Genomic DNA, 15,256 nt, shown 5'->3' with positions numbered 1-15,256 from the left:
GTACCCACAGATGGACCGAAATGTATATGGAACTCACGGAATAACCACAAAAACAAATCAGAAAATAAAAACAAAGAAGGAATCCTGTACAAATATTGAATCATTATGTTGTACACCTAAAACTAATATAATTTTAAACCTCAATTAAAAAAATTTTTTTCAAAGAATTAATCCAAGTAACTTTAGAACACAATACACTCACAGCACGTTACTGGTGTATTCTTTAAAAAATAATAATAATAGGGGCGCCTGGGTGGTTCAGTAGGTTAAGCGTCCGACTTCAGCTCAGGTCATGATCTCACGGTTTGTGAGTTCGAGCCCCATGTGGGGCTCTGTGCTGACAGCTCAGAGCCTGGAGCCTGCTTCGGATTCTGTGTCTCCCTCTCTCTCTGCCCCTCCCCCACTTGTGCTCTGTCTCTCAAAAATAAATAAATGTAAAAAAATAATAATAAATTAAAAAAATTAAAAAATAATAATAACTAAAAGCAATCTTGAAATTTACTAAAAGATTTTGTTTGGTGGTGGTATAGGAGTAGTACTTCCTGTGTATATTTCAAGGCTGAAAAAATGATAGTTTGGCAACCAGAACTCTCCTTGTGGGAAAAAGTAGATACAAATACAGAAGGAGTAAAGGAGAGTTCGAATCCTTTGATTTGGACCAGATTAAAACTTTCAGAATAAACTCTCAATAGATGGATGGATGGATGGATAGATAGACAGACAGATAACTAAGCTCTCCCAGCTCTGTCTACTGGAAGGACCCAGAGCAAAGACAATCCAGGAGTAATGAGCACAACTACTGTTGCCTTAAATCTTGCTTCCCGAAGCCATTCCCCACTAAAAGGATCCAGTCTCCTTAGAAAAATGGCTGCTTTTTGCAGGGCTGGGTTGGGAAAGTATAAGCTAAGCCTGACTACCGTGGTGGTCCAGAGAGCAAGAAAGTACTCAAAATCTGCTGGGGACATAGCCAAAGGATTAAAGAACTGCTCAAAGAGGGTCTTACTTGCCAAATTTTGTGTAATTTGAATATCAATAAGAATGATCATAGGAATAGATTCTAACCCATTGAATTAAAAAACATGAATCTAGGCACACTAACCAGCACCACAAAACTACAGAGGCAGGGGAAAAAGGGAAAGGTTTTCTTTACAGAAGAATACCAATAAATAGAAAATCACTATTTTGCATCCACCATTGCAATAATTATTTTAGGCAAGAATTAATTTATGTTACTATCATTAAGTGACAGTTTTGGGGGAATACAGTACTATATACAGCCTCTAGGTTTCCCCTCACAGGTAACTTATTAAATACAAAGGGGAAAATAGGTACCTTTATAATAGAGAAATGTAGGCGATACCACCTTAACCAGTGACCACACTTAACAGCCCCGACAGTGGGGGGGATGATATCACAAGCGAGCCTACAATGTTATTCAGGACAAGGATACGTTACTTATGCAGATTTCATGCCAAAGTAAGCATAATCACACATCTAATCTCGAGAAATGATCCAAAATATCTAAATTAAGGAGCATTCTGCAAAACAACTTTCAATGCCACCAAAGAAAACAGAAGGGCTGGAAGAACTCCTTCTGGAACAAAGTGCAATTATGAGACATGAAAACTAGAAGCAATGTATGATCCTTGATTAAATTTTGGTTCCAGAAAAACAAAACAGAAATCCCTAGTTATGTAGGGCACCACTGGGAACACAGGAGACTGGATCGGAATTATACATTAGATAACAGCATTACAGCAATAAAACTTCTTTTGCATGCGATAACTGTGTGGGAGAATGTCCTTTTCCTTAAGACATACCAGCTGATGTTTTTAGGAAGGAAAGGTCTCGATGCCTGCAACTTATTCTGAAATGATACAGCAGAATCAAAACTATATAAACATATAAAGAGAGCGATGAAGCCAATGTCGGAAAATATTCAGAACTGGTGAATCTAAGTGAAGGGTAAATATTTTCATTCACTATTCCTGCAACTTTTTTATGCACAAGAAATTTTTCAAAAATAAAAATTGGGTAATAAAAAAATCATGTCCATTTGACCCAAAACACACACACACACACACACACACACACACACACACACACAAACACACACACACACACACCCCCCAAACCAAACAAACAAAACAAAAAACCCAGCATCCATGTGTTTCACTGTACTGAGAATTATATATTCAAACTCCTCATGGTCTACCCATTTTTGCTTGGCTAACTCCTTAGGCATTTGTCAAATCTCAGATCAGAAGTCATTTCCTCGGGGAAGCCCTCCCTAAATACCAAAGTCAGGATAAGGTCTCCCATGTTTACTATATATAACATCTTGTACTTGCCATATAATAACAATTGTCATTGTTCTATTTATGTCTATTAACATTTATCTGCTAACTCATGAGGAGAAATACCAATCTATCTTCTGCCTGTTGTTTTCCCCAAATCCATCAGAACCCTGGCACTCAGTTTGCCATCATAGACATAAGTGCTGCCCAACAAGTAAGTCCAATTCCTTCCTGGACACATGATACAACTGCTCTTTCCTCTCGATCTGGAGTTGGGTGTGGCCATGCAACTTGCCCTGACCAAGAAATCTGAATGCACAAGTATTTGCCATTTCCAGGAAGGAGCTTCAAAAGCTACCGCCTGACCCTCACTCTCTCTCCCTCCATCACGGTGACTGGCAATGATCAGCCAGGGTGAGCAGACCCCCAGCCAACCCAAAATGGAGGTTCTATTAGCCTAGGTTACAACGAGCAGGACCCCCAGCTAACCATGTCCCCCACCCCCTACTGATCATGTTGGACATATAATGTGAATAAAAAGCAAACTTGATAAAGCCAAAGAGATTTTAAGGTTATTTATTACATCGGCACAAACTAGCACATCCTGATGAGTGCACATGTGTTCAAATACTCAATGAAACTTAATACAAATAGCCAAATACTTGCATTAGGTTAAAGATCATATGAAAACCTAAGTATTCTTCATAGGGGACAGGTTGAACAAATTACCCTTTACTCAAACTACGTAAACATTAAAAATAATGATGCAGCTTTTTATGTACCAATCTCCAACATGTTCCATGAAGTGGGAAAACAAGAATACGTACACACAAATGACTGCATTGTGTATACAACAAAATATTCATTTGGAAGTGTTGACCAAAAAGCCAAGATAGAAGAGAAATTAGATTCCAACCAATTTCTGGGTCAATCTAGAAACTTCTAAATGGGTCGTGAAAATGAATGAGAAGACTCCAAAATCTCTCCCTCAAAATGAGGGTACAATACAATCCGGAATGAGAGGATTTGTTAAGATATTTGGAGGGAACATTGGTATTCCGTGAGTCCTGTATCTCTGCCTGCCATAATGAAGACAGAAAGGCTTCAGTGGGACCACTCGGAGACTTAGTGTGGGTCCCCCACAATCTGGGTGGGGGAGTGGGAAGCACAGTAGACTGGTATCTGACTCCTTCCCAGAAGAGCTAAAAGATGAGAGACCAGTTGGCTCGCTGCTCTGATCAGGGATGAGGGGGATGTTCCTACACTTGAGGTTGGCCTTCCCTCCCAGAGTCTGTTGGGAGAGGGCATAGGAGAAATCATAGGAGGCTATGATTTCGAGCCTGCAAGAGTTTGCTTTAGATAACGTCCAAAAGGGCTGCCAGTGTAGAAAGGCCCTGCAGAGGTCTCTGGGGTGGACTTCCCATTCTGAGAAACCGTGGAGGCGGGACAGAGATGAGGCAGCTCTCCTCGTGGAAATGCAAGGGACAAAATACCGGCACGGAGAACAGGGTCTGTGAAGGACATGGGGAAGGGCCTCGCCAGAGAGGTTCAGCTGGGGACACGTGCATCCTTGTCCCAGAGCCGGCCTACCACTGTGCCAGTCAACAAAGAGCTTTCCTGCTCATCGAGACTAAAGACATCAGAAACATCGACCAACATGTGAGGGAGGAGTAGTGGGAAACAGCCCTCCTTCCTTGTACCCATTCCTGCCCATAGAAATGACTGAGTGGTTGAAGCTTTGATTATCATACAGAACTGGACATTCTGAAATCTCAGTCAAGTCTGTGTCAAACTTTTATTTTTTATTTGTTAGACTTTTATTACTTGCGAGCTGAAATCCCGGGGATTGCAACTGCTTTTATCTAGGAGTAGAGAACAAACTCTCTAGAGAACAAACCAAATGGGCAACAGAGGACAAAGAAGGCTGCTTTATGATTCAGACCAGTATCCTTCACACCAAATCTCCACCCGCCTGCATATAAAATATCCTCCGAATAACACACGAGAGACTGTGTGTGATGGTAGCCTCTCAAATGACGTAGTAGAGACAAGAGTCCAGGGAAATTAACTTTTCATTAGATGATCTTTTGCACATTTTCAGTGTTTGTGTCTCTTCATGCCAACGTGCAGGACATACATGTCCATGTTGTGAAACAACGGCTGGGAGGTAAGAGTACAGACTGTTGGGACTCTCACTCTGGTTAGGTCACCAACTGGCCACACATCCTCATGCTGTGCCAATGCCATCAACTGTAACAGGGGAATAATGGCAGCACCTCTCTGGGTTGTGAGGACAAGATGGCGGAGGGCAGGCAAAGCTCTCACAAGAGGGCCCACCTTAGATGTGGTTGGTGAGCGTTGGCTGTTGCTACTGCCTATTCCGATAGTATATAATAATAATATAATAAATGTTACAGGGGAAAGATTCAAAAGAAAACAAGGGAGGAGACAGGGGGGGTTCAGTCAGTTAAGCGTCTGACTTCGGCTCAGGTAATGATCTCGCGGTTCGTGAGTTCGAGCCCCCCGTCGGGCTCTGTGCTGACAGCTCAGAGCCTGGAGCCTGCTTCAGATTCTGTGTCTCCCTCTTTCCCTGCTCCTTCCCTGCTTGTGTTCTCTCTCTCCCTCTCTCTCTCAAAAATAAATAAACATTAAAAAAACAACAAAAAAAAAGAAAATAAGGGGAAAATCTGAGTACCACTAAGAACTAGCCCATTTTTTATCTTCTATAAGATGTGGGAAAGACAAATGGGAATATGGTTGGGTAATACTTAAAAGTAACCATCTGAGGGACCAAGAGGTTAAAATCAGGAGAACAGCAGTCACTTGATAAGCATAAACTTCCCTACACATAAATAAATAAATAACACCAAGGGCATTAAAGTATTAGACATTACAATTGGAAAAAAAAATATCTGAGGAGAGTGGCATCCAAATATAACCAGGTACTAATTGGGAGAACTCTCAAAAAGCTCTCAGGGAAGTGGAGGTGGGCTGGGAGACATAAATTTAACCACCAGAAAATTAGTCATGAACTTGAAATACTAGAACAGAAAGAAAGGGGGAAAAAGCACTATTTTTGGAGGCTGCTCCAGAGGCCGACATCCCAGGACCAGGCAGATGCTGGTTCTTTTGCCACAGAGACAAAACACAACCTGCCCACAACATCCATGTGTCTGAGTGGCAGAAGGCCAGGATAAGTAGGAGGAATTTTGCAGAAGGTGTCAATCATCACTCAGGAGAGACTGAAGATGACTGCCCTGAGCTACCCCAGGGATGGAGGGGCATCCCTAGTCCAAGGGCTTACGCCAGGAAAACAAAGCCCTCATGGAGCCAGAAAGCCAAGACCTTTGCACACATAGTCCAAACAGCCGTTGGGAACAGCACGATTTTAAAGACAACTGCATGGGATGGCGTTGAGCCCAAATCCAGAAGGCTTGGGTCTGCACTTCTGTGGAGGCCCAGGGCCAGGAAAGAATGCCTTTAAGCATCCATCCGCAAGATTTGGCTGCCTCACCTTGAACCCCAATCTGTTTCGGGCAGGTGAGGGCAGGAAGCAGGTGAGGGCAGGAGGCAGGTGAGGGCAGAAGGAAGGAAGTTCAGACATGCCAGTAAGTTATGGGAACGCACAGAGGTTCATGCATCTCAATGTGTGAATGAATACGCCCCCGGAGGTAAAAGCACCAAAACAGAAAGTATGGTCCATGTGATCCAACAGCAAAGAAAGCCGTTCTTTCAGGGACATCTAATATAAACGCTAGGACTGACCATGAGAGGGAACCTTTGAGAACAGCAGCCGGTGAAGTAGCCCAGCAAAGTAACAACAATCAAGCCAACGCGGCCAGGCCTGCTGTGTCAGGCTGGGCAAGCTGCATCTTGCACAAAGGCCTCCAGCTGACAGGATCCAATGGTGGCTGGAGTCTAGTCCCCAAGTCCTGAGCCAGGAAGACGTGGCTTTTTGAACACACCATCTTCCCATAATTCATGCAAAGGTGTTTTATACGCTAGAAGTGGGAGTGGAAGGAGGGATACAAAGAAATAGAAAACCCAGGGAAAACTAATTATGTATCCAAATGGGCAAGTGGCTACAGACTACAATAGGAGAGTCCCCCACCAGGTGTAACAAGACCCCCTAGCAGGCATGGTTTGCTGACTTGCTATCTAGTGCGATACTAGCACATGATAGGTAATCCCATTTGTTTCGTTTTGTTTTGTTTTTAATTTTTCTCCTGCCTCTTTTCTTTCCCAATGCATGTTTTCATTGATCTCTTAAGAGTTCTTGAGGCTGGAATGGAGAACAATAGCCTCAGGCAATGCATGGTCTGACCTTTGCAGAGGTCTTTCCTTCTGCCTTTCCTGGTTGCATTGGGTCAGATTCCCATGAGTGAGCAGCACAGTCACAGAAGAATCTCGACTATAGCTACTTATTGAGAGGAAGCCATGGAAGTGGGTGGTAGGGAGAATATCGGACTTGGAGTTCTACCACCTATGAGCCTAGAGGTCTTGGGTAAATCATTTTATTATTTTTTTATTTTAATTTTATTTTTTAAAATTTACATCCAAATTAGTTAGCCTCTAGGGCAACAATAATTTCAGGAGTAGATTAGTGCCCCTTACCCATTTAGCCCATCCCCCCTCCCACACCCCCTCCAGTAACCCTCTGTTTGGTCTCCATATTTATAAGTCTCTTATGTTTTGTCCCCCTCCTTGTTTTTATATTATTTTTGTTTCCCTTCCCTCATGTTCATCCATTTTGTCACTTAAAGTCCTCATATGAGTGAAGTCATGTGATTTTTGTCTTTCTCTGACTAATTTCACTTAGCATAACACCCTCCAGTTCCATCCACGTGGTTGCAAATGGCAAGATTTCACTCTTTTTGACTGCCGAGAAATACTCCACTGTATATATATACCACATCTTTATCCATTCATCCATCGATGGACATTTGGGCTCTTTCCATACTTTGGCTATTGTTGACAGTGCTGCTAGAAACATGGGGGTGCATGTGTCCCTTCGAAACAGCACACCTGTATCACATGGATAAATGCCTAGTCGTGCAATTGCTGGGTCGTAGGGTCATTCTATTTTTAGTTTTTTGAGGAACCTCCATACTGCTTTCCAGAGTGGCTGCACCAGCTTGCATTCCCAGGTAGGTAATCCCACTGGATAATCATAGCAATTAGAAATGAAGTGGCTCCTACCAAAGAAAGTCTCTAACACTAAATTAAAAAGCAGAACTGGAAACAGCAAGTCTGGCAAAAAGAAAAGGAAAGGGAACATAAAGCTATCGTCCTAAAATAAAAGACAGGCTTTCGGTGTGAAAATCATACACAATGTTGCCCTCCAACGGATCTTAAAGAATATCAAGTTTCCAACCCATTTTTTCCACTCTTCAACTCTTGTTCTACTCACGTTGGTCCTACCACCACCAGGATAATCAGAAGGCCACTTTTTGAGGGCCTACTGCTTCAGGGAGTTCAGATGCTCTCCTGTGTAGCAGATGTGGCCGCACAGTGTTGTGGAAAGGCCAAGGACTGGGATACAACAGGACCTCAGCAAAAATTCTGAATTTTACCACCTATAGTCTATATGGCCTTAGGCAGGTAACCTAGTCCCCTCTGGATTTCAGTTGCTGAATCTATCAAATGAAACCCATACTCCCCCTATTACAGAGGCTGAAACTGAGGCTTGAGAAGTGAAGTGACTTGCACAATCACACAATTCGTAGAGGGTAGAGCAGAGATGCCTTTGGACACTGGCCTAGTGTCGCCAGAACAGGGTCAGCATCACGCCCAGGGCATTCCTGTTCTAACGCTTCACATGAATGTCCGTCTGTTATCTCACAAGAATAAGCACAAGCCCCCGTGTAGTAAGTGACAGTTTAAATATCTCTAATGACAAATGCATCTTTCAGTTCGTCCGAAAGAAAATCAGATCGGTAATAAATCAAAGTAAAACTCTTTCCAAATTATCCAAAGTGGCTTCGTGTTTATAGTTGTGCATTTTTTAGCATTTCCCAAAAAGACGTGAATAACTTATAAATGCTAATAAATAATCTACTTTCCACATTATCAACCAGGCCTCAGGTAAACTCTAGGGCTCAGAGATAATTTTGCCTCAATAATTAATAATAAAGTTTTAATTTACATACTCAAAGCCCCTATCAAATTGAAAGGTATGGATTCTCCCTACAGTAGAACTATCTTGGTTAAACATGTTTCAACTCAAACTGCAAAAATCAGGAAAGTTCAGGGCCCCTTAAATAACAGAACTTCAAATAAGCCCCTGCTATCAGTGAGCAGTCAGGTAGTTTTTTTGGACTAAGTTCCTGTAAGCAGAAAAAACTGAAAAAGATGTTAGCAACCCCAGGCAGCCCTGAAGCTCAGAAGAATATATTTAAACCTCAAGACTTAGTAGCACAGAACCCTCTGCTGAGGAAGGAGGGTCTTTTATTGCTAAGGTCACATTCAGAGACCAGAAGACCAGAGAAACAAAGGGATAACCTGCATTTTTTAAAAGATAGGATACATTTAAAAAGTAGCAGGACAACAAATGCATTCACATAAAATTATCCTATAATAGGTCAAAGAACACTGGCAAAAAGATACAAAAATTTTGGTATAACTGGTCTGATCCAAAAAATCCAATATAAGAGTAAGATTATTTAAGGTATCAGTTTTTTACTTCCTAAACTCTTGAGATCGAGCCAAAAAAAATTATTTTAAAATAGCATTAAAGAGGAACTTAATTAAGGGCAATTTCCTATTTACAAATACAAGTTAGAATCAAGCTACTCAAGAAAGCATAATTAGATAGAAATTAAGGATTCTGATCACAGGCACACATCAAATCTTATAAGGAGTTATGTAAAAATGAGCCCACATACCTAAAAAAAAAATCTATAGAAATATACATTACATGTAAATGTGGTTGTTGCTGAGGAGTGGGATTAGAGGTGAAATATATATTGCTTTAATTTTCAGAAATACTGAAAATATACAGTGAGGTAGACAATATAATGTTGGATGGAACAGAAAGATACAGGTTGATTTTATTGCCACAAGTTTATTATATATGAGATCACGGTTAACCAAATGCAGGACACTTTGCTAGATGCACTGTGAAAAAGCAAGATGAATCGACAAAATCAAAACCCATGATCTAGAAGCAGAGGTACATGTTCCAGCAACTAAGTGCAAAGCAGAATTCAAAATGTGCTATTGTACCAACAGTAAATACAGAATGGGGTAAAGGCAAGAGAGAAGAGAAGTTAATTCCAGCTGAATGGAAATCAGGGAAACTGAGACAGAGAAGGATGGAGAGATTATGGAAAGTAAATGACGAGAAAAGGGCAGGGGGAGGGGGAGGAAGCCCAGCTCATATTGAACTGTCACTATGTGCCAGGTACTGAGAAGCACTTTCATTCATTCATTCAATCAACCCTCATATTTGCCCTATAAGGAGGGTACTATTATCCTTGCTTTACACCCCAGAAAGCTCGAGCTTGCTCAAGCTCACAGAGCTGGTAAGCACAAGAACCCAGATTGAACCCAAGTTTGTGTTCCTCATCACCCAGCTACACTGCCCCTCCAGGCAAAGAGGGGCACCCAGCTACGCTGCCCCTCCAGGCATCAAGACCTACGGGCCAGGGAAAAACGATGAACAAGGTCACAGAAGAAGAAGGAAACTTAACATGATGAAGGGCATCCATGGATCAGCCTCTGCATCTCAATGCCTTTTATACAAAAATTTACTTGCTTTTCCTGAGACATGATCATTATCACATCCGTTTTAAGGCTGAGAAAACTAAGGTTTAGATAGGTTAAACATCACGCCAAGCAGCTACTCTGCAGCAAAACAGAAATTTAGAACAGGTCTGTGTCCATTCCTGGGTCAAGCCAGACAGATGGATGGCTGTATGTGCAGTGTCTCATTTAAGCCCCTAAACAACATCGTCCATCTGGTAGTATTGTTTTTCTCAGTTTACAGCTAAGAAAATGAAAAATAAGATAATGTAAGCAACTTCCCCAAGGTCATAGTACTGGTAAGAGGTGGACCCAAAATTTAACTCAGGCAGCCTGATTTCAGAGTTAGAATTCTGACCCTCTGGATAAACCGCCAGAAAGAGGAAAACAGGAGCCAGATCATGGACAGCCTCTAATGTTGAACTTGGAATTCATTAGCTGTGCAAACTCACTGAAGATTTTTGCAGGGGAGAAGATGATTAAATTTCATTTTAGAAATAAAGTCTTTCAACAGAGCTATCAAAATTAGATCCTTGGCACAGAACATTGAATAAGACATGGAACCCTTTATCTGTACAGCTTCTCTTCAGTTTGAAACATTGTTTCAATTAGGTATGTTTAATTTACCCAAGAAGGTCATGATGTAGTTAGTCTGCAAGCGCTCAATTATGGTAACCTATTAAAGTGGCAAGCCCCAACTAGGTACTGTAATGCTTAGCGTAAACTACATTAGATTTACCCAGTAATATATCTTCCTATAGATTTCTTTACATAATGGTGTGGAAATCGAAAGTTGAGTACTTGATCATTGAACCTGCCTTCTCAAAGCAAAACAGGAAAGGAGGGGAGGGGGATTAGAAGATCAACAACTGAAATAGGTTTGTTTTTAACATTTCATTTTGCATTTTGGCCATCATGCCCAGCTAACCAGCCAGAAGGCCTAGGATTTTCCACCTACAAAACAGGTTCAACATCCCCCGGCCACAAGCAGAGTCTGACTCATCCTGACAGTCAGCATCAATTCTTAATGAGTCCCAGAGCCCCCAAAGTCCTTTCGACTTCTTTTCCTGCCAACGAGTCCCTGTCCCCCTCTCCCTGTACTTCCTCTGTCCCCAAATCCCGAGGGCTGTCCTCATTCCACCTTTTCTCTTTTCAATTGAGGCATAACTGACGTACAATGCTGTATTAGTTCGCGGTGTATAACAGAGTGATTCGACATTTGTATACATTGCGAAACCGTCACCGCGGCAAGTCCAGTTACCGTCTGCCACCTTACAAAGTTAATACGATATTACCGACTGTGTTCCCCACGCCGTACATTGCACCCCGTGACTTATTTATCTTATAACGGTACGTTTATACTTCTTCATCCCATCCCTTAAGAATCGCTGCCAGCCCGTTCCATCACGAGGCAGACACGCAGGTTGGGGTGGCTTTCTCCCCTCTTGCCTCCACCCTCACGTCTCCCCGGCTCGAACCTCCCCACTCACCAGGTGCAAGGCCAGGGGCAGCAGCAGCAGGAACAGCCACAGGTAGAGGTGGCAGCTGTTGGTGAACTTGCTCTGCTCCGGGTCGTGGTACCAGCCGCCGGTGAGCGCGGCCCACACGCCCTGCCGGAGCAGCTGCAGCGCCTGGGACACCATGCCTGCTGCGCCCCGGGGCCGGCGGCGCCCCGCTGCGCTCCGCCCGCCGGTCCCCGGGCGCCCTCGGCTCTAACACCCAGGCCCGCGGGCGGCGCCACCGCCGCCACCGCTGCCGCCGCCCCCTCCCCCCCCTTCCGCCCCGCGACTGAAGCTCGAGCTGCTCTCCTGCCCGGACCCGCGAACCGCGGCGCCGGAGCCGGCTGCTGCCGCGGGGCAGGTGGGCGCCATGTCCGAGGGAGGAAGGATTTTCCCATGGTGCTCAGAGGCGGCCGCTCAGAGGATGCTCCAGAGGCTCCGCCCAGCGCCCGCCCAGAGTATTCCTGAGCCCCTCCAGCCGCTCTGCCTTGGCTCTGCTCTCTGCCCCTTCCTTTTCCTCCCCATCGTCTCACCACGGGCGAGAAGGGCTGAAAAATCAAAGATGTTCTCGTGCAGAAGAAGAGACCATCCAAAACACGCGCTTTTGCCTTTTCCCCTTTTGCTGCCTGCACCAAAAGGTTTATGTAACACGAGATCCTGTCACACGTCACTCCTTGTAATCCGCCCCCCACCCCGCCCCGCCCCAGCACTGGCACAGTTTCATTCTCCTGAATTACCTGCTGGCCCCCGGACGTTCTAGTAGTCAGCCTAAGCCCCGCCTGTGCCTTTGGCACTGACCTTTTCCCCTCCCTGACCTTTTCCCTTCGTCCCCTCTGTTGTCCAACTTGGCACATCAAGAAGATGACCATCTTCGGGACGCCTGGGTGGCACAGTCGGTTAAGCGTCCGACTTCAGCTCAGGTCACGATCTCGCGGTCCGGGAGTTCGAGCCCCGCGTCGGGCTCTGGGCTGATGGCTCAGAGCCTGGAGCCTGTTTCTGATTCTGTGTCTCCCTCTCTCTCTGCCCCTCCCCCGTTCATGCTCTGTCTCTCTCTGTCCCCAAAAAAATAAATAAACGTTGAAAAAAAAAAAAAAAGAAGATGACCATCTTCCTGGAATCATTTCAGGAGCCTCGGTTAGACATGTCTTTTTGTATTATGCCTAGAATATAATCCCAGTCATCAATCGACTATTCAGAACGTTAGTCTAAGTCTTTCCATACTGTTTAGATAGGAAGGCCCACTAGAAGGTACCAGTGAACTAGTGATCTTTAGTTTTTATACTCTTTTATAATTTATAGTAGATAAATTTCAAATTGTCTTCTGAAAGCAAGCTTTGGACAAGAGACAGAGAAAAGGGAACTCGCCTTGCTTAGGAATAAGCAGAGGAAGCCCTGTGTTAGTTAGGGCCTTTGGGAAAGAGCAGGGATTGGAAGGTTCCATGGTCCTCAGATATGCCTTTCCTGTGTCATCTGCCCCAAACACATCACATTTCGTCTCTGATATGGGCACCTGTGTGCGCCCTGGCCATGTTCTGGTGCGCAGCAGCATTTGCTCATGGCTGCCTTAGCCAGGTCCAGTAAAGGCATCCCAGCCTTCCTATGCTGAAATGAGATAATATGAGGTCTGTCCCAAGGAGCAAGTCTGGAACATGAAAGCCCACTGGGTTACAGCCAAAGTCTCACTAGTGTGTATGCCGTCAGCCTTAACCACTTTTTAATTGACTCTGCATTCATCTGCAGGAATGACTAGCCAAAATGTAATAATTCTGCTTTTTGTATTGGAATGATAATTTTCTCAAAGCCAAGAGGATGCCTGTTATATGGCTCAATGCTTGGAACCTACCAGGTGCTCCATAAATAGTTCATGAATGAATCAATCAACCATCTCCACAGGAAGACCCACACTAAAGGATCACTTTCATGTGCATGGCTCCAGGAGGAGTGCAACAGGTCCGTTCCCGCACTAAGGGAGTGCCCTTATTCATTTGTATCTGCCTGGTTCATCAAATATTTATTGAGCACATTCTATGTGCCTGGCATTTTGCAGAAGACTGAGAAAGGGAACATCAATAAAATATAATTCTTACCATGAAGGAGTTCACAGACTACAAGAGGACTCAGGCAAACCAACACAGACTTGCAACGAAATGTTCTGTGTGCTATAATATATACAATTGTATGCATGTATCCTGTTGTGGGAGGTCACCAAAAGGACGTGATCCCTGATTGACCTGAGAGCTGGGCCAGGGCTATCTGAGGCTCTTAACCCCTCCCACACATACCCCAACCCCACCCGCATACTTGGAATATATGTTTCATTCACCATTTTTCCACTAGGACCCACATCAAGAATGCAGACTTGAGAGAGCAATGTGTTATTGAGACCATCTGGACCGTTTACACAACTGAACCAGGTTAAGGCCTGTGGATAAACTTAAGATTCTGGCGGGCAGGTGCAGATAGCTACCCATCTCGCAGCCACCCAAGACAAGCCACGTGTATAAGTTCCCTTGCTTATTAAAATTGCCACCTGCCAATCTAGAGTGGTCTGCCTCTTTCTTTGGTCTCTCCTTGCCCTCCGTGTATGGGGGCCAGTTTCAGATTTCCCCCTAGAACCCCCAAGGGTGCAAGGTCAGTTTCATGGATCATTTGAAGTTCTTCAGAATTTATCTTTGGTGGGGCGCCTGGGTGGCTCAGTCGGTTAAATGTCCGACTCTGGCTCAGCTCATGATCTCACAGTTCATGGGTTCAAGCCCCACATCAGGCTCTGTGCTGACAGCTCAGAGCCTGGAGCCTGCTTCAGATTCTGTGTCTCCCTCTCTCTCTGATCCTCCCCCACTCATGCCCTGTCTCTGTCTCTCTCTCTCTCTCTCAAATATAAATAAACATTAAAAAATTTATCCTTGGCAATAGACAGGCATTGAAAAGCTTTAAGCCTGGATGTGACATAAACAACAGTGCAGGGGGAAATGTTGAATACCTGGAACAGCAAGAATGAATGTGATATTGAGGGATTAAATGTGATTGAGGACTTGGCAACCAATTCAATGTAGAGATAAAAGAATAAAGTAACTTCCGGGGCACCTGGGACACTCAGTTGGTTAAGCATCTGACTCGGCTTTGGCTCAGGTCACGATCTCATGATTTTGTGAGTTCGAGCCCCACATCAGGTTCTGCACTGGTGGCACAGAGCCTGTTGAGGATTCTATGTCTGCCCCTCCCCCCTTCTCTCTCTCTCTCTCCTTCTCTGTCTCCCAAATAAAACTTTAAAAATTATTTTAAAAGAAAGTAATTTTCTGTTTGGGGGTGGGGTGATGATGCGGTGAAATTAATCAAGTTAGGGAATGTTAGGCTGTGTAGCAGGGAAAAACAAAAACCAAGAAACGACGGCTCTGAATTTTCCTGGGGACTTAGCGGGGGGGTAGTGTGACGATGGTCTTTGGGGCTTAGCAGAGGTGTCTCAAGTGGGGACACAGACTTGAGGAATTCCAGGAAAGGGAGTGACAGACTCCTGGAAAAGAGTGTGGAGTAGGAAGCGTGGGGGCTGTGGATCACAAGGGTTAAAGCAGGTGGAAAGAAGGAAAGAGAAGAGGAGACCAAGGAGGGCCTGTTATCACCAAGTAACTACAGAGGAAAAAAGCAACTCCAGAAGGAAATGGTTAATCGTGTCAAGTGCCACAGAAGAGGCCAAATACAGAGTGAACATTGTCGTTAGGA

At 44.2% G+C, this 15,256-nt stretch overlaps 1 protein-coding gene across 1 annotated transcript; it reads right to left on the bottom strand.

The window, feature by feature from the left end:
• Nucleotides 1–10,474: 10,474 nt before the first annotated feature.
• On the bottom strand, nucleotides 10,475–11,683 carry LOC125147564 (pecanex-like protein 2). The gene is made up of 2 exons (XM_047824658.1): nucleotides 11,535–11,683; nucleotides 10,475–10,508 (listed from the first exon to the last, which is right to left on the bottom strand). Exons 1-2 carry the CDS (start codon nucleotides 11,681–11,683, stop codon nucleotides 10,475–10,477), a joined length of 183 nt encoding a protein of 60 aa, XP_047680614.1.
• Between the last annotated feature and the right edge of the window lie 3,573 nt (nucleotides 11,684–15,256).

This window comes from Prionailurus viverrinus, chromosome D2 (assembly GCF_022837055.1).
Source record: "Prionailurus viverrinus isolate Anna chromosome D2, UM_Priviv_1.0, whole genome shotgun sequence".
Lineage (NCBI taxonomy): Eukaryota > Metazoa > Chordata > Mammalia > Carnivora > Felidae > Prionailurus > Prionailurus viverrinus.
The sequence above is the reverse complement of the archived record's forward strand: the minus strand, read 5'-3'. Positions and strand labels throughout refer to the sequence as shown.